This window comes from Sarcophilus harrisii, chromosome 2 (genome assembly GCF_902635505.1).
Source record: "Sarcophilus harrisii chromosome 2, mSarHar1.11, whole genome shotgun sequence".
NCBI lineage: Eukaryota > Metazoa > Chordata > Mammalia > Dasyuromorphia > Dasyuridae > Sarcophilus > Sarcophilus harrisii.
The window spans coordinates 551,891,098-551,917,936 of record NC_045427.1 but is presented as its reverse complement, the minus strand read 5'-3'; the positions used below and the strand labels follow the sequence as shown (position 1 = coordinate 551,917,936).

Below are 26,839 nucleotides of genomic sequence, written 5' to 3'. Positions count from 1 at the left end.
CCTTCCCTATATCACCAGCATAGTAGTAGTATAGTACTAGTAGCTAATTAGTAGTAGCAGCTACATTTATATAGCAATTTAAGAATTGCATAGCACTTTACACATAAAATTACCTATTACTCTTTTGTAGATAAGAAAACTGAAGTAGGCAGAAATTAAATGATTTGCCCAGGGTCACATACCTAGTGTCTCAGGTAGAATTTGAACTCAGACCTTCATGACTCTGAGTTTAGCAATCTATCCACTGCCACCTAATTACCCAATCAGTTGCCAGGATTGGAATAGGAAACTAGCCCTCTAAGAGAGACAAATACAGGAATTGAGATAAAGTACTTTGAAATCACTGAATAAAATAGAAATATATTACTTTTAGCACATGTGCACACACACATATATTTCATCTGGACATAACGTCCTCAGCTGTAATGGGCTGAGGTTTGAGTTGATGCACTGAGGTCCCAAGTACATGAGGCTAAATAGTACATGATTGGATAAAGAATGGTCCCTGCCTGTATGTGCACGAATGTTTGTGGCAGCCCTTTTTGTAGTGGCTAGAAACTGGAAACTGAATGGATGTCCATCAGTTGGAGAATGGCTGAATAAATTGTGGTATATGAAAATTATGGAATATTGCTGTTCTGTAAGAAATGACCAACAGGATGATTTCAGAAAGGCCTGGAGAGACTTACACGAACTGATGCTGAGTGAAATGAGCAGGACCAGGAGATCATTATATACTTCAACAACAATACTAGATGATGACCAGTTCTGATGGATCAGGCCATCCTCAGCAACAAGATCAATCAAATCATTTCTAATGGAGCAGTAATGAACTGAACTAGCTATACCCAGAAAAAGAACTCTGGGAGATGACTAAAACCATTACATTGAATTCCCAATCCCTATATTTATGCACACCTGCATTTTTGATTTCCTTCACAAGCTAATTGTACAATATTTCAGAGTCTGATTCTTTTTGTACAGCAAAATAATGTTTTGGTCATGTATACTTATTGTGTATCTAAGTTATATTTTAATATATTTAACATCTACTGGTCATCCTGCCATTTAGGGAGGGTGGGGGTAAGAGGTGAAAAATTGGAACAAGAGGTTTGGCAATTGTTAATGCTGTAAAGTTACCATGTATATATCCTGTAAATAAAAGGCTATTAAATAAAAAAAAAAAAAAAAAAAAAAAGAATGGTCCCTGCCCACTCTCCGTGCAAGTCCTGATGGGTTGTATAGGAAATGACGATTTTGGTGGGTGGAGGCAGAGAGAGACAGGAAGAGAAGCTGGGAGAGATTGGGCCTGTGTCCATACTCCTAGCTGCTGGTCATGTGGCTGCTGGTCTAGCTAGTTTTTTGACTCAGCTCACACATTGCTATTGCCCATTCTCTTCCACCTCCGATCCTTCTTCACTGAGAATAAAGACTGACGATTTTCCCCTAACCTGAATTTCTGACTCTGGCTGATTTTAAAATATACTATCTTCACAATTAGCCTCTTCTTCCCCCTTTTTCCTGTTGATTCCTTTCAAGTGTATAAAGTCTTAAATCATATACAAAAACCTGCCATCAAGCAATCCCCATTTCCTCTTCTCACGTACTCTCATCATATAAACATGCCCTGATTTGCTTAGGAAATCCTCTCCATTGGTATCAGTGTTGTCTTCCAAACTTACACAACCCTCACAATCTCCTTCCCACACCAAATTTCCCATTGCTCTCCCCAGCCAAATTAAAATTACTTTAAAAGCAAAAAAAGGCTTTTGTTACACAACCCTCACAATCTCCTTCCCACACCAAATTTCCCATTGCTCTCCCCAGCCAAATTAAAATTACTTTAAAAGCAAAAAAAGGCTTTTGAAGTGAATTAAATTCATCTATTTTTATTATACCATTGTATCACCAACATGATCTCTATATATGTATATTCTTTTTACAAAGTCTACACAGTTTTACAATGAACTGTTGGAGAATATTAAGATTCTGGAGGCAGTTATGGATCTTCATTTTCTGGACAACCTGCTGTTTGGATCATGTCCCAGAAAGCTGATGATATCCAGCAAGAGCCAGAGTGAAGCATCTGAATTTTCCCAACATCTGCACTGTGGGAGAAGAGGTCCTGAGAGAGAACAATTTGAGGGAGGGAGATGTTTGTTGCTTCTGGGCTATGACCATCAGTCCTTGTCCTGGGACTGTTCAGAAGACTTGGCCAGGGAAGGATGGAGTCCTTTTCTCCTGATGACAGCTGTAATGGGCCCATCAGGTAAAGACTTGATAACATTCCAAGCTTCAAAACGAGTAAGTCCTTGCATTGTGGTGGTGTTGAGCTGCAATATTTCATCTCCTGGCTGAACTGTATCACTCTGTTCTGAAGCTACCCCTGAGAAGAGGGAAGAAGAATTGATGGCAAAAAAAAAAATTATGAAAGAGGTTATTCTGATATTTTACTTGGAAAAAAAATAACCAAGAGAATAAATGTATGCTTCAGAAATGCTAGGGAATGTCTAAAGAAATCAGATCTATTAGAAATTTCCCCAATTAACTAAATGCAATCTAAGACAACCCAGAGTATTCTCAGGGATTATTCAGAAATGGGGCTAAACATTTCTTAGTGTTTTTGCCAGATGTAACAATACTCTATTGAACTGAGAATTCCTTGTGTACAGAAAATATCTTTTGCCTTTCTTTATATCCCTGGTGCTTAATACATTGTCTGGCAGTATTATTGTTTAGTCATGTACATTTATTCCCGAACCTATCTGGGGCTTTCTTGGCAAAGATACTGGAATGGTTTACCATTTCCTTCTTCAGTTCATTTTATAGATGAGGAAACTGAGGCAATCAGCGTTATGTGACTTGCTCAGGATCACATAACTAAAAAGTGTCTGAGACCAGATTTGAACTCAGAAGATGAATCTTCCTGACTTTAGGCCTGGAACTCTATCTACTGTGTCACTTGGGTTCCCCTGATATATAATAGGCATTTAATAGATGTTTATTGACTGACTGAAAATTCATTTTTCAACACTTCTGAAGACCAAGTATCCCTTGGTTAAGATAGCCTCCTGGCCAGAGAGTATGGTTAGCAGACAGGGTAGATTTTTAGGCACTCCCAGATTCCCAGTGATCTCAGAGGAACTAGATAATCTGAAGTGGATCAAAAATCTTGAAAATTGTATAGAGAACAATGTGCCTCTTCACAGTCTAACAATAGCATTCCTCCTGCCTACAGAGCTGCTCTCATGCTACTGAGCATATTTCTGGTGTCTCTGAGGCTTAGAAACAAGGAGACATGGGGGCGAGAGAATACTATCACACAGGGTGATGGTATTCATACAAACATTCTCATGTGTATTTCCCAGAGCCAGAGTCATGGATATCCCTAAATTCTGAAAAGTGCATTGGATCAGAAGTCAGGAGAACTAAATTCAAATCCCAACTCTTCCATTTACTAGATGTGGAAGAGACCTTGAGCAGATCTGCCTCAGTTTCCTCATCTATCAAATGAGGTAGTAAGAAAAAATGATCTCTAAGCTTCGTTCCTCTCTACTGCCTCTCAAAGTCAGGAACTCAATCAGGGATACAAAGAAAGACAAGTAATCTCTTCTCTAGAAGCTTACATTCTAATAGGGAATGTGCAAATAAATCTGTCCATACATATATATTCAGTATAAATGGAAAGTAATCTCAGAGGATGGGTGAGAGGGAAGAGAGGAACTATGAAAGTTCTCCCACAAGAGGGTAGGATTTGAGTCCAGTCTTGAAGGGAGCTAGCAATCAGAAGTTAGTAGAAAAAACATTCCAGTATAGGGAACAGTGAATATAAAGTAGTAGAATCTGATGATGAAGGATCAGGTGTGAGGAACAGTAAACAAGCCAGTGTAGCCAGATCATGGAGTAATTTTTAAGAAGACTAGAAAGGTAAGAAGGGATTGGGTTATCAAGAGCCTTAAATGTCAAATAGAGGTGCTCCTTAGATCAACTTACATTGGCCTGTAGGTCATGAAAGTAATATGGTTAGATAAATCTTAGAGATTTGCCTGAGACAGAGTAGATAAGGGCTTGCTCTGGTTGAGATAGCTAAAAAAAAGTATAAAAGGTGAGATTTAAATCCAGATCTTTCTGACTTAGGATTCAACATTCTATCCACTATGCCATGGTACTTTTCAGATGCAGTATAGTCCAGGTGAAATATTTATGGACTAGAAAATATTAAATGATTTCAGGGAGTTTTTTCATTTGCCCCAAGGAAAAAGATTGATACTCTATTAATTGCATACCTTTGAAAATCCTATTAACTGATATAGGTTTATCTCCATGAATTGAGCCTTTTCCTCCTTCCAGACTGAATCCTAAACCAGCAGATGTCTTCTCGAGAGTTATGGTACAGATGGTAACTTCAGTTGCTGAGGAAAAACAGAAGATCACATAAAGGAAATTTACTCTTTCAGGTCCATTTATTGAAACATTATTGGCAAAAAAAAACAAGCAGCTGTTGTGCCCATTTACTGACCATCACACTTCCTTCATTGAATCTGCCACCATTTTGACAAAAGTAGCCCCACTTATGTCACTAACTTCCTCAAGGGGGAGGGAGGGGTTAGTTGTATATCGCCTGGGACTGAGAGGACCTCTGAAACTATTTCTACCCAGTCTTCTGAGACCTAAAAGGCTGCAACTTCACCCAGAGGGCTCTTTGTCCTTGGTTCCCAGTCTCTGATGGACGGCCTAAGCACTTCTTGGATCTTCAGTTGAAGAGGAGTTCTGTCTACTCTGATATTCAAGAACTACTTATTAGCTTGATAATTTCTTCTGCTCTCAATACTAGCTTTACTAACCCACCCCACCCCCAAGTCCCTGCACCTGTTCTGGTCTCTAGACTCTTTGAGAGGCATTGTATTATAATGGCAGAGTGTGAGAATAGAATTAGGAGAAGTGAGTCCATGTCCAGCTATTATTTAATAGCTGACTGACTTTGGACAAATCATTTAATAGCACCGAGTCCCTATTTTCTTTCTTTTCTTAAACAAATGCTATCTTATTGCCTTTTGTCTTTATATCTCAGTCATTTCAACACTGACCCCCATCCTACATTAAGCCCTGCCTTATGATAGAGAAAAAAAGTAAGCAAAAAAATCTAATACTGACAATGTGTGAAATTCTATCTGATCCACTGACTCTCCATTGTGAGGAGAACATTATATTTCATTATCTTTTCCCCAAAATCTTACTTGGTTTTTAAATTACTCAGAATTCAACTATTTAGTAAGTCTTTTATTGACATTGTTGTAGTCATTATGTAGAGTTTCAAGTTAATTCTCTTGTTTTCACTCTTGTGTCCATTTATATAAATTACCCATTTCTCTGAATTTCTCATATTCATTATTTTTCTTCACAATAGTATTAGATTATATTACCAAACCATAGTTTTTTCAATCATCCTCAATTGATAGGCATCCAACTTTGTTGTGCAAGTTTTTGTTTTTTTTTTTATTTTATAAAATAAACCTGTTTCTGTCTGTAACTTCTTTGGGTTATGTGCCAAATACTGGGATCACTGAGTCAAAAGATATGGATTTGATCCTCCATTTTCTCATCTATAAAATGAAGCTAATAATATTAGAACTAATTTCTTCACAGGGTTGTTGGAAGGCTAATGTTCTATAATATATAAAGAACAATATGAGTAGTGGGAGAAGCAGGAGGGTGGAAATGAGAGACTTGGGTTCAATCTCTACTAGGCTTTATTAGGATCCTTATTTATAAAACACGTGTGTTGGACCAGACAATCTCTAAGGTTTCTTTCAACTCTTAAGAATCTTTAAATCTATTATTAGCACCAAATCTAGACCTTTGACCTTTAATGGACATATTAATGTGGGTGTGATATATGTGTATATAAAATATTATATAGATATGTGTATAAATATATAGTAATATATATATATGTAACATGCCATATTACACATGTATATAATATGTACTAAATGTGTATATAATATATTTAAAATTTATATGGGTAATTATGTTATGTGTATATGTATATTAAAATAAATATGTATATATAATATAAATGTATCACAAATGAATTATATTATAATTTTATGATTTATATGTTTATATACAAATATATATAAAGATATGTATGTAAATTAGAATTCTACATCTTTATAGGTGGAATGGAAATAATTCTAATAGTGGCCTGGGTTAGCATAATACCTTTCCCCGCAGAATGGAAAGCTTATGACTACCTTCTCTGCCCATTCTCTGTAAAACTTTACCTTCAGTCCAGTACCTTCAAATAGATTTACTGCTTCAAGACTATTTTTGATTTAAAGGACTGTCCTCAGGGAAAATTAACAATCCCACATTTAAGAACATAGTTCACAAAAATACTTCTCCAATAAATAATAAGCCAAACTTTTAAGAATGTTAGAATAGGGTCATTTCCTTTTGTCTAGAATTATCCATTTCTGACATGGAGATATCTCAGAATTCTTTTAAAATTAGAGTATCTAATTTTTGGAAATAGTCAAGCCTCTCTTGTGTCATAATTAAAGAAGTTAGTCCCTGGTAAAATGTTTTAGAGAGAACCTTATTTAAAATATAAATTTAGCTTAAAAATTAAGGAAGTTTTACTCTTTTTCAGGTTATGAAGGACACTGTGGAGGAATACCTATGTAGTAATGGCCAAGTATCAGCCAGTCATTCTAAAGATGCTGCCTTAGGCTGCAGTCTAGGATTCCTTCTCCATCATAGACCTCTATATGTGATTGAATTTAGCCTGATTTATTTACCAACATATTCCCATATTCCAAATAACTGAGCTTCTTAATCACACAATTGACTAGTATTTATTAAACACCTACTATGTTCTATGTTAAGCACTAGAGAAAAGCAAAAGACAATTCCTTCTAAGAAGCTCACAATCTAATGGGGAGACAACATAGAAATGATAATATACAAACAAGATATATACAGGATAAACTGGAGATAATCTCAACGAAGAAATTATTAGTATTTAGAGAGATTGAGAAGGTTTCTTGCAGACGGTGAGACTTAAATTGAGATTTGAAGAAAGACAGGAAAATTAGAAGATGGAGATGAGAAAGAAAGTCCTAAGCATTAGGAAACTAAGCAAGTGAAAATATTTGGAATCAAGAGATAGAGTATGGCTACATGAGGAATAGTACAGAGGATAGTGTTATTGGGTTGCAAAATACATATTAGAGGGAAGGTAGGTATAAAAAAAACTGGAAAAGGAGAAAAAGGCCAGATTATGGAGGGCTTTATAAGCCACAGAATTTCATATTTGATTCTTCAGGTAACAAGGAGCCACAAGAGTTTGTTGAGTGAGAGAAGTGAGGTGGAAGAGAGTGTGACATTTTAGGAAGATTAAGTTGATAGGTGAATGGAGGATGGTCTGAAGTGGAAGTGGAGAGCAGCATTCTACTGAAGAGTCTAGATTTGAGGTGATGAAGATTGTACAAGAGTAGTAATGGCAATCAGAAGTGAGAAGGAGATAAGTATGTATATGAGATATTATGGAGGAAATCTACAGGATTCGACAACTAATTTGATCTGATGGGGGAGAAGGGGAGAGAGAGAGAGAGAGAGGGGGAGAGAGAGAGAGAGAGAGAGAGAGAGAGAGAGAGAGGAGAAAGAAGAGAGAGAGAGAGAGAGAGAGAGAGAAGAGAGAGAGAAGAGAGGAGAGAGAGAGAGAGAAGAGGAGAGGAGAGGAGAAGAGAGGAGAAGAAAGAGAGAGAGAGAGAGAGAGAAAGTTCTGTGAATTGATGAGATCACCAAGGGAAACAGAGTAAAGAGAAAAGGGACCAAGACAGAGCCTTGGGGAATATGCATGGGTTGCAATCAATCTACTAGAAAGCTTTATTAAGCATAGTGTTAGACACTTTGCTGGGCACTGCAATACAAAGACCAAGGAAGAATAGTCCTAAACCTCAAAAAATTTACATTTTAATGAGTAAATGACATGCTGCTTTGTTCTGTTTATATATAAATGTAGGTATGTGTATAAATACACATATATATTTACATGTTCACATATACACATATATGTACACATCTAGGTAACATCTACAAACATACAAAGTAGATACAATGCAATCTGAGATGGAAAGATGGGGAGGAGGAACATTTTAATAGCTGAGGGGAAGGAAGAACCAAGAAAAATCTCCTACAGAAAGGGCAAGAGTTTAAGATGAGTTTTCTCCAAATTATGGCAGTGAGAAGGGAGAACAGCACAAGCATTAAGGATAGCTTACCTGAAGATTGCATAGAAAAAAATAATATGTACGATAATGCTAGAAAAGTAGGAAAGATCCAGATAGTGAAAATCTTTAAATTCCAAATATGCCCTTAGATTAGATTAAGGGGCTTTTTAAAGGGACAATTTCTGCTTGCATTCTATTACTTTGGCTCACTAGTCATATCAGGGATTCAAAGCATCTGCATATGTTATTATATTTGATCCTCACAAAAGCTGTGTAAGGTTTGTCCTATTGTTGTTCCCATTTTACTGAACAGAGAATTGAGGGACTAGATTGAGGGGATTAAATGGTTTGCCCACAGTCTCAGCTAGCAAGTACCTGAGTTGGTATTTGAATTCAGATCTTTCAAAAGAAAAAAAAAGTACCTGCATACTTTTACATTTAATCTGAATTGTTCATATTTTCTCCATGATTTTCATATCTAGACAATTAACAAAATGATTTTTTTTTAAAAAGCCCTGATCTATAGCATTTACCAGTTTGCAATATGCACATGCTGAAAATTTACCAATCCCTTCTCCCTGAAGTCAGTATGAGCTGTTCCAGCACCTGTCTAAAGCAAACAGGCTAGAAAGGAGGAGATATGCTTGAGTGATATTACAGTCATAAATCAACATGTCTTTGTAACTGTTGGCTGATTATGAGCTATGAGGGAGAGAACAGAGGGGAAAAAAAGCATGCAATGTTTTTACACCTGAGTGACTGATCAAGGTTGTTGATCCTGGTCAATAGAAATAGGGACATTAGGAAAAGTGGCCTATTTTTATCAGAGTTTTTATTGCAGTGATGGTTGTGGTTGGCTGGTTGGTTGGGGGTTTTTTGAGTCAGGAAGGATATTGGGGTATAGAGAATAACATCTGTTTTGAAAATGTTAAACTAGAAATTTCACTGGAACATTCTCAATAGAGATGGAAATCTATGTGGAATTGTGGAACTCAAGGTAGTGATCAGAAGTAGAACTAGAAATCTAGGACACACCCATATACAAGTGAATGGAGGGAGAGAGAGAGAGAGAGAGAACAAACCAAAAAAGAACTAAGTTCAGTTCTTTCTCTGACATATCGGCCTTGTGACTCTGGAAAAAATTAATTATGCAATCTTTTTTTTCTTGAACTATGTAAAAATACTTGTTTTATTCCATAAATAAAAAATAAAATAAATAGAAACTGGAAGAAAAGAAAAGAAAATTAACTCAATTCTCAATTTCCTAGACTACTCTCCTAAGACTTATTCAATCTTCCTAACATAGTTAGTATTTTCAGGAGTGTTATGAATGGAGTAAAAGAAATCCATGCAAATCTGTTCTTCCTCAGCCAGTTTTATTCCAAAATTATTTCTTTCAGCATCAAGCACAGTAAGTGGCAGAGCAGATAACAACCTGCCTTGTTAGACAGAAGTCTTCATCTCTTCCCCCACCTCACATTACCATCTAGGGGAGGGGGTGGGGGAAGGAGGGGAAAAGGTCAAACAGAAGTTTTTGCAAGGGTCAATACTGAAAAGTTACCCATGCATATGTTTTGTATATAAAAAACTATATTTTTTTATTATAGGAGTATATGAAAAGAGAATGATACCAATATTTAAGACAAAGCACAACAAAACTGCATTTCTAGAGAGATTAGAACAGGAAATCTTGAAATGCGTTCCACCCCTAGGGCAGATTTCAGAGGATCTTTGAACTTGGAGGAGGGGATTGAGTGAGAGAAAGAAATTAAATATTTGCTTCAATGTAACTGATTTCCTTTGCTATCCTATGTATTTTATTTCATGCAGGGGAAAAAAATTCTAAGAAGGGTTCCAAAATGCTTTACCCACTTATTAAACAAGATTCTGAAGCACAAAAATGTGTAGAACCTCTGAACCAGAAGAAACCAACTGTTTCTGCCCTGAATTAGAATAGAATTGTCTTCAGCATTCCCACAGTCAGTGACATATACAGCAAGAAAATCAGTCACTGACTTTATAGAGAAAACAGTAAAAGAAGCTATTCTTTTGTCCTGGCATTTTGTCATTTCATGATACAAATTCTGTTTAAATATAATTTGAATGATCGAGTCTGTTCATTTGCTGGATCTACTCCAGAAATTATCTCATTGACAGTTACAATATTCCTTGAGTAACTGGAGGAACTAATATAACTTGTTTATCAGCATCTACTTCATTTCCCTGCTTCCAGAGGAGAGAGGTTGCCCCAATTTAAGCCAACATGCTTCTTAATGAGTTGAGTTTCTTTTGCAACATTTTAAAAGGCACTTTTCTAAGGCTTCACACAGTATTCTTGAATATCAGCCAAATAGACCTCCTTGGGGCTATTGTGCTAACAAAGAAATGAGTGTACACAGTTCAATGCCAGCAACAAAAAATCTATTAAAAGTCATACCTATAGTGTTTTCAGGAGTGCAGTGAATGGAATAAAAAGGAACCCATGCAAATCTGTTCTCCCTGCTAAGTCTATTTTATTCCAAAATGACTCCAGTCAGCAGCAAATACAGTAATCAGTATATTTTTGGTTTTTGTTTATTTCTTTTCAGTTATTGTGTCAGCTGCAGAATGGGAGAGTAAGCTAAGATGTGTCCAAGATTTAAAACACTCCATTCTATTGTTTAGTCACGACTCTGTTTTGCTACAAAGTATACTCCCTAAACCTCCATTTCTAAACTTAACATATCATCCAACTTCAAATCTGTAATTTCCTGGATGGGACACAGAGACACACATGAGCAACAGAGCAATAGACTTGTATGGCCTTACAAAAACTTAACATGTTTAGAACTAAATTCCTCTTCTTCCCTCCAAAATAGCTGCTTCTCCCTTCCCTCTTCCTTTTTTTTAAATTTTTCTTTTTTTGCACAAGATCTAACTATTCATCTTGATATCATCATTATCTTCCTTATTTGAGTTCATTCTCATTTTCTTTCCTCATGTATTCAGTTGCTCAATAAATTCTACAATTTTTTTTTTCTTCTTGAGGTCAATCATTTTCTTTCGCAAAAAAGTCAGCCTCCTTTTGACAAGCGAGGGTTGTTCCCACCTCTTTCTGGATGTTCCTGCACCCAGGGGTGACTGTACACAGCCATCACATGTCCCCTCCTCCACTCACAAATGCCTCAGTGATGTGAGACTTTACCCGTCCATGGTCTACTTCAGCTAGAAATCATGCCTCTGATCAAGAGTTAAAATAGAACAGAATTCTTCCTACCTTCCTCAATTCCCAGAATGACATAATTGAAAGAACCTTTACTCCCAGAAGATGTATTAGACGAATTTTAACCTCAGTTTTGCCACTACCTGTGTGATTTTAGACAACTTAGTTTATTTCTTTGTGTGTGTGCTAAGGACCTGAGTATTGATGGAATTACACCCTGAAGTAAGCAGGAAGGGCACTGGTGGAGATTAGTTTAACCTCATAGTCCCACTCTCTGTGGAGGTCCTGGGCAGTCCCATCTTGCTATGTCTAATCAGAATTGAGAATTGAATTATGTCAAACCCCTGAGATTAAATTTCCCCTATAAATCTGTCCATGGCTCACACTATCTTTGTTGAACTCCTTTTGGTTATAGCCCACTACAGCTCTCTACCTCATGGTGTCTTTCCCTTTCCCCCCTCCTCCCATGCCATGTGGTATTTCTCCTCTCACACTCTATCATGTCTCTATTCTTTTTTCCTTCTTATAGCTAACTAACCCTTTTAGGGTGCAAAATTCCTCTATAGATTTAGCCTTCCAGCTAAAGGCACACTCCAGCCTCATGGGGGTATTTCCTTTCTCTTGGTTAATTGTGAGTTCCACTAAGGAACTTGTCTTTTCCATCATTTAGTAATTGTTAAAACCCCTCTCCTTGCTAACTATTTCTATTTCTATTTCTATTTCACATTTACCATTTCTGGTATCTATTTTATCTTTTCTTTTTGTCTATAATCTCTTCTCCTAAATAAACCTACCTTTTGCCAAAGAGAATAGCCATTGTGAATTCTTCACATGGCTGAAGTCCATTTGATGCCTGAACATCAATAACATCATTTAGCACTGAACCCCAAACATATCATTTACAACTAGAAATTGCTCTCCTATATGGCAATATCTGGACCTTTATTTCCTTATCAGAGAAATAAGAGAACTGGACTGGAAATTAGTCATTTAATGAGGTTTAAGTTCTCTTTCAGCATTAAAATTGTCTAATTCTAATTTGGAATAACATTCTACCTCTATATGAATGAAAGAACTTTTTGGTTTTAAGCATTCTATGTGCTATCACTTTGGAATATTGCCTTAAAATCTGGTTTCCTTCTAAGGACTCCCCATGGGGATGAATAAACAAGATTTTTTTTAAGGAAAAAACTGGAAAGGAAAGAAATAGAAGGTGTTCTTTATCCATTCACAGAATTTATGAGAAAATTATCTATGAAAATGCTAAAATTTCAATTGTATAAGCAGAGCATCCAATTATATTGACCAATATTTATTTTTACCATGGCATTAAGGTACTGAAGATCCACCTGATGGGTGAGAGAATAATAAAATGACTCCAAAGAAATGTCATTGCAAAATTTGCAAATAAAATTAAATGTACAGAGTGAGTAAATAATCTCATTTGAAGAGAGTAAAAAGAGAAGATCAGGGGAATAAATCTTGATTTTAAGGATGTCCTTGGCTTAGGGACTAGATCAAACTTCAGACAGACAAGAGAGGAACTAGGATAAAATAGTTTCACAGAGGCAAAAGGAAAAAGAGAATTTCTAAAAGGTAAAGATAGGGTTGAGAGGCTACATTCAGTAAGGTGGAATGCTTCAGAGAGTCAAAGTGATTAGGAGATGACTTATGACCTTGGAAAGTATGATTTCTGTAGAGTGATGGGAATAGAAACAAGATTTCATGTGTGAGTATAAGTAGAAATGGGTCACTTCCTCAAAGCAAAGGGATCTATAAATATTAATACTGAGTTGTCTTACCCCTTAAACAAAGTCATTCGTGAAGCAAAATGTGATAACTTGGAGTTCAGTTGGCTGTTGAGAAGCATGCCCTTATTTATTACCTAAAGGAAGACCAACTAAAATCATCTTTGCCTTAAATTTGTCAATTTTTTATTCACTTTTCCATATTGTATGTCAGTTAATGGTGATAGAAATGCTAAATAGTTCATGGTTCCTGGTCTCGTGGAAATTATAATTTAGAAGGGGGACACACCAGAGATAAATACAATTACCATGTTATATGAAAAGTGCCAAGCTTTGAGCTTTTTTTTTTTTTTTTATCCAAGACCTGTGAGCTCTTCCACTCAAGAACTGTGAGCTCTCCCACCCATCCCTCACTTGTCTCCCTCTACCCTCTTCCAGGTGGGATACCACCTTTTCTCTCTCTCTTAAGTGTTTAAATTTTCCACTTCAAAGTTCTCCATGGATAATGTTATTACTGCTCTCATTGTTGACAATGACTATAGAATGTGCAAAGCTAGCTTTGCAGGAAAAGATGCCCATTGGGTTGCCTTTCCTTCCATTGTTGGATACTCCAGACATCAGGGTGTGATGGTAGATATGGGTCAAAAAGATATGGGGGATGAGGCCCAGAGCAAGAGAAGTATTCTGAGTCTAAAATACCCCATTGAATATAATTTTACTTCAATATAATTGGTTTTCTTTGTAATCCTCTGTATTTTGTTTTCATATTTTATTTCATACATTTAGAAGCACATCCTGAGAAAGGCTCCATAGGCCTCATCATATTGCCCAAATGGGACATAATGCAAAAATGTGAAGAACTCCTGATCTAGACTAAAAAGTGCATGTCAGACTTCAGAATCTTGCCACTACAACTACTGTTACTTGACCTTAAGGGATACTATGGGGGTACTCATAAAATACAAAAGTTCCTGAATACTGTGAGTTCTCCAGAACACAAATACCATTTCCTAGGTTGTCCCATGATCCGGTGACAAATCTTTGGCAGGAAAGTACTTAGCTACACTGCAGGAAAGAAATCATAGGATTATAAGGTGCCATGATCCATGAGCTTCAGAAAATAAGGAAAACTTACTTGATTCTGTGGAAACCTCACTGGCTGCTGACGATGCAGACTCAATGGAAGAATTCAGCCCTATCTCATCTTCCTGTATCTTCCTTGTAACGATAACGGCCTGCTTTGGGTCTCGAGCTTGGCGAATAATGGCCAAGGCTTCATTATGTGTGGTACCTTTAAGAGATTTCCCATTAATGGAAAGGACCTCATCTCCTTTCTGTATGGTCCCTTCTTGAAAGGCTAGTCCATTAGGAAATACTCGGTGAACCTGAATATAACACAAAGATTAAAGGCCAATATATGAGAAAAGAAAATTCCATTCCAATAAAATCCATGAAACCACCCAATGATTTTGTCACAGTGAAACTCTATCACACTATTAAATGTCTGGAGCTAGAGATGAAGCAAAGTGTTTGCTTATTCTCTTCATCCCAAATAATAATCACTTATATCTGTGTAGTATTTTAGGATTTATAAGGCATTTTCCTTACCACAATCCTATGAGGTGGATAATGCATATATTACTATTTAGTTTAAATGTGCAAAGACAGCTTGACTTAGCAGATAGCAAGCAAACCTCAGAATTCCCAGAAGACCTGACTGACTCCAGAAACTTCACTTAGGGTGGGGGCAGAGGGGCAGCTGCCACTGTAAACATTTGCTTATTTGGTGAGTAGAAGGGACTCCTTAGCAAGACTTTCTGACCCTCCATTTAAGTTCAAATCACTGAGCAGTCCCTATCCAAAGTCCCTGAGGCCTGAGCTGTGACTAGAAACTGTGACTACTTACTGTGATTGCTTTATTTTCTAGATCGACTCCTCCTGCTAGACTGAATCCAAGGCCAGCCCCTTCTTCCTTATGCAAAATGGTAACATGAATGCTGTCAAATTGCTATGGAAAGAAAATATTAAAACACATTTAAATGCATTTGGATCAATAGTCCGAGCCATTTAGTGGTTGTAGGATCTTAGGTAAGCTGCTTTTCCTCACTGGGCCTCAGGTTCTTCATTGATAAAATGGGAGATTCAAACAAGATCTTCTAAGACCTTTTCCAGTCCTAAACCCAATGATTCCATGATCCCAAGGCTTTCTCTTCCTCCAAAGTCCAATTCAGAGGTTGTCAGTTCCATGATGATTTCCCTACTCCCTAGCAGGAATTTAATTTGTTCCTTCTTGAAATTAATTTCTTTTATGTCAGTTATATTAATTTATGTTTTCCTTTCACTAACTAAACATCAATTCTCCTGACTAAAATTTCCTATGTGCTTCTATTTTAACTACTTTGATAGTGTGAATTTTATCTCAGACCATGATATATTATAATTTCTCAGACAATAATAAAAATAGTGGATTTAAGGCCAGCAAATGCAGAGTTGCCACTTTCTGTATATATTTGTATACATGAATAGGTCTGTCCTCTCTCTTTCTCTGAATCTCTTTCTCTTTCTCTCTCTCTGTCTCCTTCCTCTCTCTCTGTCTTTGCCTCTTTCTCTCTCCCTCCTTCTTTCTCTATGTCTCGCTCCCTTCCTCTCTCTGTCTCCCTCTATCTCTTTCTCTCTCTCTCTCAATCTCTCTCTGTCTCTCCATCTGTGTGTGTGTGTTTTTCTGTGTGTCTGTGTGTTTGTCTGTCTCTTTGTATCTTTCTTTGTCTCTCTCTCCCCCTCTCTCTGTTTTTTTTCTCTTTCTCTTTTCCTCCCTCTCTGTCTCTTTGTCTCTATTTCTCTGCCTCTATCTTTCTCCCCTATTATTTTCTTTCTCCCCCTATTATTTTAAAAATCTTCATTGGATGGAAAGAACATTGGCCTTGTAATATACAGCCTGGATTTGGGTCTTTGTCCTAGCCTTGATGATCTGTGTGACTTTGGCAAGGTCCTTCTTTTCTCTTAGTTTCAGTTTCCTCATCCATAAAATGAGAGTTGCTTTCTATGACAAACATATATTACTGGAAAAATCATGAAACTCTCAGAGCTGGGGAGGACTTTTGAGACCATGTCACTCAACTATTCTCTGACAAATTGAGACCCAGAGAGGAGAGTGGTTTGCCCCAAGTCATGTCATTTGTAGGTGTCAGTGTAAGAACCTGAACACAGACAGGTCTTCTACTACCAAGTACAGACCTCATTTCATTGCCATGGAATAGACTTGAGCTAGAGCCATGTTAATAATATTATTAGCATAATATTATTAATATTATTATTAACATAATATTATTAACCAATTAATATTAATTGGTTATCAAATGATTTATGAGTCTCTATATGCCTTTCAGCCAATCATTTCACTTCTCTGATGGTTTCTTCATTTGTGGGGATTGAACCAAATGGTAGTTACAATCACAATCAGCTTTAATAAGTAAAATACTCATAAAGCTACTGTGCAGAAAACACTTGAACTATAAAACATTATATAAATGTGGCCTATTAATACTTGAAATCAATGAATGAACCATTGAGACCTCTTTTACAATTCTAGGAATGAATGAATTGTATAGGAAAAAAATGTTTATTTTATTGTTTGGGGAAAATGATTGATTCTGTTTAAATCCAACTCTATGTGATTATATTCTGTACCCCAAATGTCACCCCACCCCAGTAATTCTCCAGAAATTCAGAAAATGGCTAACAAAGACTTGGGATTTTCCTAGGTACTTGATTTACCCAAAACTTTTGTGTTTTAGATCTCCAAATTTTATTTTAGGTGTTTTTGTGTTTTAGGTTTCCTAGTATTTTGACTTTGTCCAGATTTTATTGTATGTTTACACCCATCTATCTTAATCTATATTATTTAATTATGTATGTATAATTCTTGTGCAGGTGTCCTCATTTAAATCCATATACAGATAGTTCTGACTTTAGATAAGTTTGCATTATTTAAATTTGACTTTACATAAACAATTCTGAAAGAAATCAACATTCTAAAAAAAAAAAATCTATGTTAACTTTACCGTACAGTACTATGTCTCTCTCTCTCTACTCTCTACTAGCACCATGACCATCCTCTGCCTCAACCGTGCTTGAGAGCTTTGACAGACAGAGAGGGAATCTTTGCCTGCTTGGCCCTCCTGTGTGTCCAATTCTGGTATCTGTCTTCTGTCTGCTTGCACAGAGGTACTATGTGTGTCTGCCCCAGGCCCTGCATGGCATCTGTCATTTCCTATCTGGCACTGCCATGTCTACCATCTTTCTATTTTGCTTCTAGGTTCTAGCCAGGCCCCTGCCCAGAGCATACCTCCTCCTGGTCCTGCTTCTTTGTCCCTGGCCCTGACATGTCCTTGTCCCCTTCTTCCATAGCCCCTTCTCTCTCTCTCTCTCTCTCTCTCTCTCTCTCTCTCTCTCTCTCTCTCTCTCTCTCTCTCTCTTTTATTTAGAGGCTAAAGTGAGAAATATCTCTAATGCAAACCTTCCAGAGCCTGGATTAGAGGGAGCCATGTCTCTTTTTCTCCTCTCACTCCTCAGATCTAATAAATTTCTTTCTAAAACTATTTCTTTGTTTTCTTCTCACCAATAACTGAATCCATTAGTGGATCATAGAATTAACCACATGTGTGCCCTTCTAGAAAAGTTTTGTAGAGTGAGTCTAGATTAAATAATTTAGAGCTTAAATGGCCTTATCTGTCAGATCTGGAAATCAAGGGTCTGAGGACATAAATGACTTTATAATAACTAATAATAACTAGCATTTATACAATGCTTTCAGGTTTGCAAAACACCTTGCAAATATCATCTCATTTGAAGCTCACAACAATCCTATCATTAATAGAGATAGCTACTATTATTATCCCCATTTTGTGGATGAGGAAATTGAGGCAGAGGAAGGTTAAGTTAATTGCCCCAGGGGCTATAGCTTATAAGTATCTGAGGTGAAATTTGGATTTAATGAACTCTTTCTGAGTCTACATCCAGCACTCCATCCACTGTACCACCCAGCTTTCTACTTTTGATACAGATAATGGGTAGTAGAGCCAGGAATAACTTTCTCAAAATGATAGAACTGAGACAAGAAATCAGGTCTCCCACCTTGCAGTCTGACATTCTTTTCCCTACATCATGATTCTAATCTCATATCATGATTCATAAGATCTTAGTAGAGTCACAGAATGACAAAACTCACAAAATTTCAGACTTGGAAGAGACCTTAGAGGCCAATGAGCTCAACCTATACCAGGATAGGAATCTCTTCTGCAACATCAGGAACTTTCTTGTGAAGAACTCTAGTTGGGAGGAACCATTACCTTTCAGGGCAACCCAGTTTACTTTGGGGTAGTTGTTTTAGGCAGTGATGCTACATTGAGCCTAAATCTGCCTCCTTGCAATTTCTACTTACTCTCAATTCTTTATTCTAAAGAAAAACAGAAAAAAATCCTAATATTTCTATATGTTGTCATCATTCAGTTGTTTTAGTCATGTCCAGCTCTTCATGATCCCATTTGGGTTTTTTTTTTTCTTTTTTTTGGCAAAGATGCTGGAATGGTTTGCCATTCCCTCTTCAGTTCATTTTATAGATGAGGAAACTGAAGCAGAATTAAGTGACTTGTTCAGGGTCACACAGCTAATACTTATCTGAGACTGGATTTGAACTAAAATCTTCTTGGCTCCAAACCCAGAGCTCTATTTACCATACTTCCTAGATGCCCAATTCATGCATTCATGTACAAATAATTAGAAGATAAGGCTACCATAAGAAAATCATAGTTTCATATGATAACCTTTTAAATATTTGGAAATAGCTACTATGACAACTGTTAAGTCCTCCCTTCTCCAAGCTAAATAACACTAGTTCCTTCAATTGAGGCTTTTTTGAAACAATGACAATCATCATTATTTTCTAGCTTATCAATGTCCTCCTTAAGATGTAATATCTAGATCACAAAACAATACTATCTGACTGAGATATGAAACAAAAGGAGATAGTTCCATGTTCCATATTTGTTGTATTGGGTTCGATTTGTAGTCTAAACATGCATTAACATTTTGACAGCCATATCCCATTTTTGACCCGCATCGAGCTTATGGAACACTAAAATCCTAAAATTTTATTTTTCTTTCAGATTAACTATGAACCATTGACAATTTTCTTTCACAGATTTTTTTCCTTCAGATGAACTTGTGTACACAATAGTTTATCCATGTCTTAAACTTTAAGCTAATTTTCTTAAATTGGGCTTTATATATTTATCTCCACTAAATTTAATCTTATGAGAGTTGGCCTATCATTCTAACTTGTCAGGAACTTCTTGGATTTGCATTGTCATTCAATATGTGAGCTATCCTCTAAATAACTGATAAAATGTTAAATACAAAACCAAGCAGAGATTGACAAAGTAATAAAGGGCACTCCGCTAGAGGCTTCTGAGTTAATGCCTCTTTATTAAAGACTACATATACCAGGATATGATTATTCAAGGTCCAATCCTCCAACTTGCTCCAAATGTATCAAATTTCAGTGATATTTGAATGATATCTTCTAATCTTTACCTCAAGGTTAGCATGAAAGATAGTCATATGCTTGACTAGAATCTGAGTAAATTGGATCTCTGTTGCTGTTGAGTCATTTCAGCTGTGTTTTTATGTCCATTTATGGGGGTTTTATTGGCAAAGATATTAGAGTAGTTTGCCATTTCCTTCTCCAGTTCATTTTACAAATGAGGAACTAAGGCAGACAGACTTAAGTGACTTGGCCAGGGTCATACAGCTACCACACGTTTGAGACCACATTTGAACTCAGGTTCTCCTGAGTCCAGGCTTGGCATTCTGATCATTATACCATCCAGCTGCCCCAATTAAATCAGTAGTATGTCCTTGATCTCCTTAGATAAAATAATGCCAATTCTTGCTTTCCCTTCTGTAATTTTAGTAATTATCCCTTTAAAGATCCATGTTATTACAGATAAAGCAAAAATAAAACTAAACTTAATTAAGAAATAATCAGAGAAACTAACATTTTGTTTAAAGATACTATAGACAATAAAATAATATCAAAAAATTAAGCAAATTTCTTAATAAAGATATCATTTCTCAAATGTGAAGGGAATTGATTCAAATTTATAAAAAAAAATAATAGCCATTCCCCAATTGACAAATGGTCAACAAATTTGAAGAGGTGGTTTGTTTGGGAGGAAAATCGAAGCTATCTGTAAGTCATATGAAAAAAGCCACAAAACACTATTGCTAGTGAAATGAAAATTAAAACAACTCTGAAATACCAACTCACACATATGAGAAATGACCAAAGCTAGAGGGATGTGAGAAAATAGGTACCCTAATGAATTGCTGATAGAGTTGTAAACTGGTCCAACCATTCTGAAGAACAATTTGGAACTAAGCCCAAAGAGCTATAAAACTGAGCATATTCTTTGACCCAGGAATACCAATACTAAGTCTAAACATCAGAAAGAAAAAAGAAAAAAACCTATATGTGTACAAAAATATTTAGAGTAGCTGTTTTTGTGATGATAAAGAATTGGAAATTGAGGGGATGCTTAACAATTAGGGAATGGCTAAACAAATTGTGGCATATAATTGTGATAGAATACTATTATGCTATAAGAAATGATGAGAGAAATGCTCTCAGAAAACCTGGGAAGATCTATATGAACTAATGCAAGGTGAAATGAATAGAACTAGAAAAATATTATGCACAGTAATAGCATTATTGTAATTATGATTAACTGTGAAAGATAGCTACTCTGATCAATACAAAGATGAAAGGCAATTCTGAAAGACTTACGATGAAAAATGTTATCCACTTCCAAAGAGAGAACTGAAAAACTCTCAAGTGCAAATTGAAGTATAAATTTCTCTCTTTATTTTTATTGCTTTTTTGGCAAAATGGTTTATATGAAAATGTTTTGTATGATTTCACATGTATAATTGAGATCATATTGTTTGCCTTCTCAATGAGTGGAGGATGAACTGGAGGGAAGAAGGTAATTCAGAAATCAAACTCAAAAAAATATTAAAAATAACTTTTAAAAATGCTGCAAGTTGGCCTAGAATCAGCCAATTTATCGAACTATCATTTGCAGAATCTTTACTCATAGACCACTACAGGGAAAATATCACATTGACAAAGCAATTTGATGGTTAAGATCAAATGCTTAGAAAGAACACATACCTTTAATGTTGCTTCATCTAGTGCCTTCACTTCTTCTATGAGCTTTTTTAATTCTTCCCGAGTAAGTAGAGAGATGACAGATTGCCCAGATCCACATGTAGACTGAGGAGAGTTGCTATTATCCTCTGTCTCCTCATTCTCTGTTAGACCCTCAGAATAGTCTCTCAGCTCAGAAAGGCTTCCAGAAGTTAGTGGGACAAGAGAGAAAAATAATGTACTGTGAGTCAAGTTTCACTCCACCATGAACTACAAAATTTTGGAAAACTGCAATTGATACCATTTATAGTCTGTGTGTGCTCAAGTAAACCATAAAGTGTTGAAAAATGATAAAAAAATTAATAAATAACTTATTTAATAGTCATTAAATGAAAGAGCCTTTTAGAGAGAAGGGAAGGGAAAGGAAGGTAAGGTAAGGCAAGACAAGACAGAGAATACCCTCAACAGAATCATCCCAGCAAATGGTCTGTGGACACAACTATGTGTAATAATTGCCTGTTATAGTTCCAGGTGACCCAGGTATCTAATAAAATGCTTCAGAAGATGGGGTTGGCAGGAAGTCAATAGTTAGAAAGAACACTGGGCTTGCAGTCAGAGGACCTTCTTCTAGGTCTGTTACTTAATTTACTTGTATAACCTTGGACAAATTGTATCACCTGTCTCAGTTTTCTTTTTTATAAAGTGAGATAGATATTTTCTAAAGCCCTTTCCAAATTTAAATCCTACTTATAATCCTACAAAGCAAATTCAATTAAGATCCAATCTTTGGGTAAAGTTCTTAAACAGGGAAAGTCTGATCAAAACTTTTCTAATGCATAGATGCTAGGGGAATTCTCTAGACCCATTTTATGTATATTTTTATATATTTTATATATTTATTTTCACAGGAGTGTAAGATTTCCAAGAAATGTCCTTAGATTCTAATTTATCACCATCTGCTCAAAGTCTAGACTCATAAACTAATAATGGGAATAAACTATCCTTTGTATACAAACAGGATTGGACAGAGTTCCTTTGGGCATGTGCTCTATAGCAGAGACTCTTGGGGTCCATAATCTATTCATAGACAATACTCTAAATGGCTTACTTCAGCGAAAAACCTGTGTCCATAGAAGAATTTTCATTTGAAGGACTGCCAGCCCTCATATCTTCCACAGGGGTTGGAGATGACCTTTCCCGAGGGTTCCACGGACTGTGTCCACAGGAGATTGGAGATGAAGGAAGACAGAGGAAAGATTTCATTAAGGCTGATGACACCTGGCTACTGATGGAATAGAGCTTGCTAGATTTCTCTTCTGTGGCCTTCAGCTCACAAGCTTGGTGTGTGGTCAGGGGGAAGCTCCGAGCTCTCTGGATTGGAGCATTATTCATAAGGAGACACTGCGATTCAGTGATTTGTGCCTGAAGCAGACTCAAGAGGTCACTGTCAGTGTTGTGGTCCTTCTGAGGGCTAGATGGACGTGCTGGTGGGGGTGAATCAGACAAGTCTACATCCTTGGGAATTGAAATAGCAGGCGAGTCCAGGGGCAGAGGGGTCTTTGCAGAAGTCTGCTGATCAGTAGTACGGTGGGCTCCTTGAGGGAAGAGACCAGTAGTGATTCCTGCATCTTGTTTACCAGATTTTTCTCTCTCTCCCAGGGAGAATTTGGGAACCAGTCTCTGATTTCCTTTCTCTGAAGGATGAGGCGTACTAAATGTCTCAAAAGAACTGATCCTTTGTTTGATTGATGAAGCTCTGCCCGAAAACAAAGAGCGCTCCCTGAAAGTCGGAATGGGTTGGGTGGGAGTGCTTTGATCTGGTAGCGTTTTGGAGTCTGTCATTCCTGATCGACTCCTTAGGCCTTTCAAACTCTGACGAAACCAGGCTGGTTTGGGTGCTACTGGAGGACCTTTCTTCACGTTGCCATTTTCTTCAGCTTTGTAGCCTTTGGAAATGTCACCTGTATTTTCAAGCTTCTGTAACACTCCATCAGAAATGCCGCATTTGTGATTTTCTTCACTGGAACTAACATTAGACCTGAGTTCCAAGTGAGCATGGTCTTCACTCATGGTGGGGCTAAATAAATTTTTGATGCAGTCTGAAATTCTAACCCAAGGATCTTCCACAGTAGTGTCGAAGCTGTAATCCACTCGGGCTTGTCTCTTAAGTATAGGATGCTTCACTAGTGAGATGGCACCTAAACAACAAAGAGAAAAAAAAAACTTAAAATTTACACTTTATGTGAGAATAGGCTAGTTTAAAAGTTGGTATTTCTAATAGAGAGGAAAGAGCTAAAATATAGGGGTTCGTTATCATATTTGTTACATGGAAGGGTGATGATGTTGGTTAGGGCATTGTCATTTAAGTCCTAATCAGATATAATTGATTCTACAAAGGGAGAAAGGGAAAAAGAAAAGGAAGGGAACATTTGTTAATTGCCTACAATTAGCACTATACTGAGAACTTTACAAATATCATTAAATTTGATCCTCACAACAACCCTAGGAGAGATGCTATTATTATTCCCATTTTATAAATGAGGAAACTGAGACTGACAGAAGCTAAATGATTTGCTCAGGTTCGTGCAGGTAATAAGTGTCTGAGTTAGGTTTTGAATTTAGAAAACATGGGCATTAACTTCATAGAATCAAGGCACTTTGGAGGTGGAGGGAACCTGAGAGAGTATCCAAAAGCAGTCTTTTGTTTTAATTGATTAAACAATCTGAGAATCAGAGAAGTCCACAGCCTCACAGACATAAATAGATTCCTGATCTCCCTGTTCTGAGCAGAATGTTCTTTTGGCAATAACCGAGTGACTCCCAATGAAATAATTCAAAAATGAAATTGCATTTCTTTAACTTTTAAACATTTAACATTTCCTTTTGGTATTTAGCTTTTAATTCTATTTTTAAAATATAATGAGTATAAATGACTTCATTATTTATTAAGAGTCAGAGGCAACCCTGAGTTCAAACATGCTAACCTTGACTTGTTCACAAGTTGTAGGGATCTCAGGTCATCTGGTTCAACAATCTATTTAACAAATGAGTAAAATTTGGGACTGGACACAACTTGTCTAGGATCACATAGCCAGTGAGTGCACTGAGTAGGATTTGAAGCTAAACTAACTCCAAGTCTAGTACTATATCTACTCAACCGTATTAGTGTGATGATTAAAATAATTCAAAAGACATTGTTTCTGGGTTAATTAGTAACATGATGGTCTTATTTTAAAATGATTAACCAATCAGAATTGATTGCCATACTTCAGAAACACTCACTCTTCAAAGACATATAAATTGTGAGCCCACTCTAATGAGATTGGTTAATACAATGAAAGGTGGGCTATATTAAAATGAGTGTGTTGGTTGTGTATGATTAGTGTAACCCTATATCTTAGTCAGAGAGACATCAATTTCCATATCACCTGTCTGGCAAAAGGGAGGATCCACATTTTCCCAGATCTGTCTCAGCAAACATAATAAACAAGAATATGCCCATTAGCCTAAAATTAGAATTTCTTTTACTGTCTGATTAGATCTTGGTGAGAGTAAGTCTCTTGAGACATTTCTCATACTGCTTGGTTTTTGGATGCGGAAGTAGAAAAGGGGAAAAACCTTGGTCCTGATTCAATAATTAGTTATTAAATACAAGAGAGAAATAATTAATTCCTTAAATATTTATGCTTATTAAATTTAAGATTAAATTTAGGATTTGGGCAACAGCTGGTAAGTGGCACAGTGTAAAATGTTGGAATTGAAATTAGGAATAATTGAGTTTGAAATCTGTCTAAAAGATACTTACACTGGACAACCCAAACCTCCATCAGTTTATTCATCAATGGGGAAAATAATATCTACTTCACAGGATTGTTGTGGAGAACAAATAAAATGGCATATGTAAAGTGTTTTGCAAAATTTGAGGTACTATATAAATGTTTTGATACCCTACTGATGATAATAAAGATTTTGAGAAAAAAAATAAATGGATTGTGTTTTTCTTGGAATGGAGAGAGAGAAATAGAGAAAGAGAGAGAGAGAGAGAGAGAGAGATTGAGAGAGACAGACAGACATAGACACACAGACAGAGGCAGCGACAGAGAAGGAAAGGAAGACGGATAGGAAAAGAGAGAGGGATATGGAGAAGGGAGAAGAGGAGAGAGTACTTAGTAAGACCTAGAGAGATGAATGACTTGTCAGGGTCACAAAGCTATTAAGTAGCATAGTCAGCAACGCAGGTAGACCTTAAAACAAGTCTCTCGGATAAGGATAATGGATATTATAATCTCCACTTTAGAACTGAAGAAACTGAGGCTTTGAAACAAGAAGGGTCACAAAACTAATATCTGAGTTTGAGTTTGAACTCAAAGTCAGGAGCTCTTTTGGTGGAAATTCTAATTCCTATAGAAGATTTTTTTTGAACACTATTCATTTCAAAATTACCTTTCTTTAAAACTACTTTTGATCTAGAGTATTCTTCATCACTAGAAAACTACCTCATAGTGAAGCATTTGTAGATATATCATTCAATTACATCTTTTCTCCGTTTTCTACATACCATAGACTTAAGAACTTCTAGATAATAGGTTTTATACCTTCTAACAGCATGTTTCATAGTGTGAGATAATAATGGACATGTCAGCTTAAATAACTTTTATTTTAAATGCAGCTTCCATAAGAGAAAGAGAAGGGGAGGAGAGGGGAGAAGAGGAGGAGGAAGAGAAGGAAAAAGAGGATTTGAATCTTCATCTGCTAGTATTTAAGAGGAGAAACAGTATAATACCTTGCATAGAAAGATGGTATAAAAATCAGGAAAACTTGGGTTAAAATCCTGCCTTCTGGCACACTTTTAAGAGAGGTTAATGCATGCACAAATACCCAAAATGACTAATTTCCACTCAAATTTTGGAATCAAACTTTTCAAGTTCATTTTCACAACTTACAAATATATCCAACTCCCAGACAGATGTTACATATTCAGAAGCATCTAAAACCACTTATAAGTCCAAACATACCTGTTCTGGTTACATTCTCTTGCTCTGACAATACTGGAGTTGAGGCAAGAGCCTCAGCACCCTCTGCTTGAACGGAAACTCTTGATTCTGAACAAGATGGGACTTCACTCAGAGTTATAGCAGTTTTCTTTCCCCGTAGCTGCAGGTTTCCCACTTCCTGTGGTGTAAACAGGAAACACAGTCTGTAAAAATGCCATGCTATAAATGGTAAGAATCGCTATGGGCAAAGCCATCTCTGTATCTTTAGTATAAATTTTAAGTACTTGTCAGACTTTTGCTTTAGATGAAAAAATTATTTAACATCTTCATAATGGGCCATTTCAACTATTTGATGGGGGCGGTGGGGATGCAAAGCATGATGGAAAGAGCTTAATAACATCTCTTTCTATGCATTTGTGTAGGTCTAAAATTAGTTATAGACACTGGACCAA

The 26,839-nt window shown here is 36.5% G+C and overlaps 1 protein-coding gene across 6 annotated transcripts in view; it reads right to left on the bottom strand.

Moving 5' to 3' along the window:
- Nucleotides 1-1,868: 1,868 nt before the first annotated feature.
- IL16 (interleukin 16) overlaps nt 1,869-26,839 on the bottom strand; it is a 162,075-nt gene continuing 137,104 nt past the window's right edge. For all 6 annotated transcript variants that reach the window (XM_012542097.3, XM_031955651.1, XM_031955653.1 and 3 more), the window contains 7 exons: nt 26,409-26,565; nt 22,502-23,591; nt 21,418-21,595; nt 15,094-15,195; nt 14,323-14,572; nt 4,287-4,412; nt 1,869-2,386 (listed from right to left, as the gene is read on the bottom strand). In XM_012542097.3, coding sequence (XP_012397551.2) covers nt 2,181-2,386; nt 4,287-4,412; nt 14,323-14,572; nt 15,094-15,195; nt 21,418-21,595; nt 22,502-23,591; nt 26,409-26,565 — 2,109 coding nt within the window. In that variant the 3' untranslated portion in view covers nt 1,869-2,180. The remainder of the gene's footprint in view (nt 2,387-4,286; nt 4,413-14,322; nt 14,573-15,093; nt 15,196-21,417; nt 21,596-22,501; nt 23,592-26,408; nt 26,566-26,839) is intronic.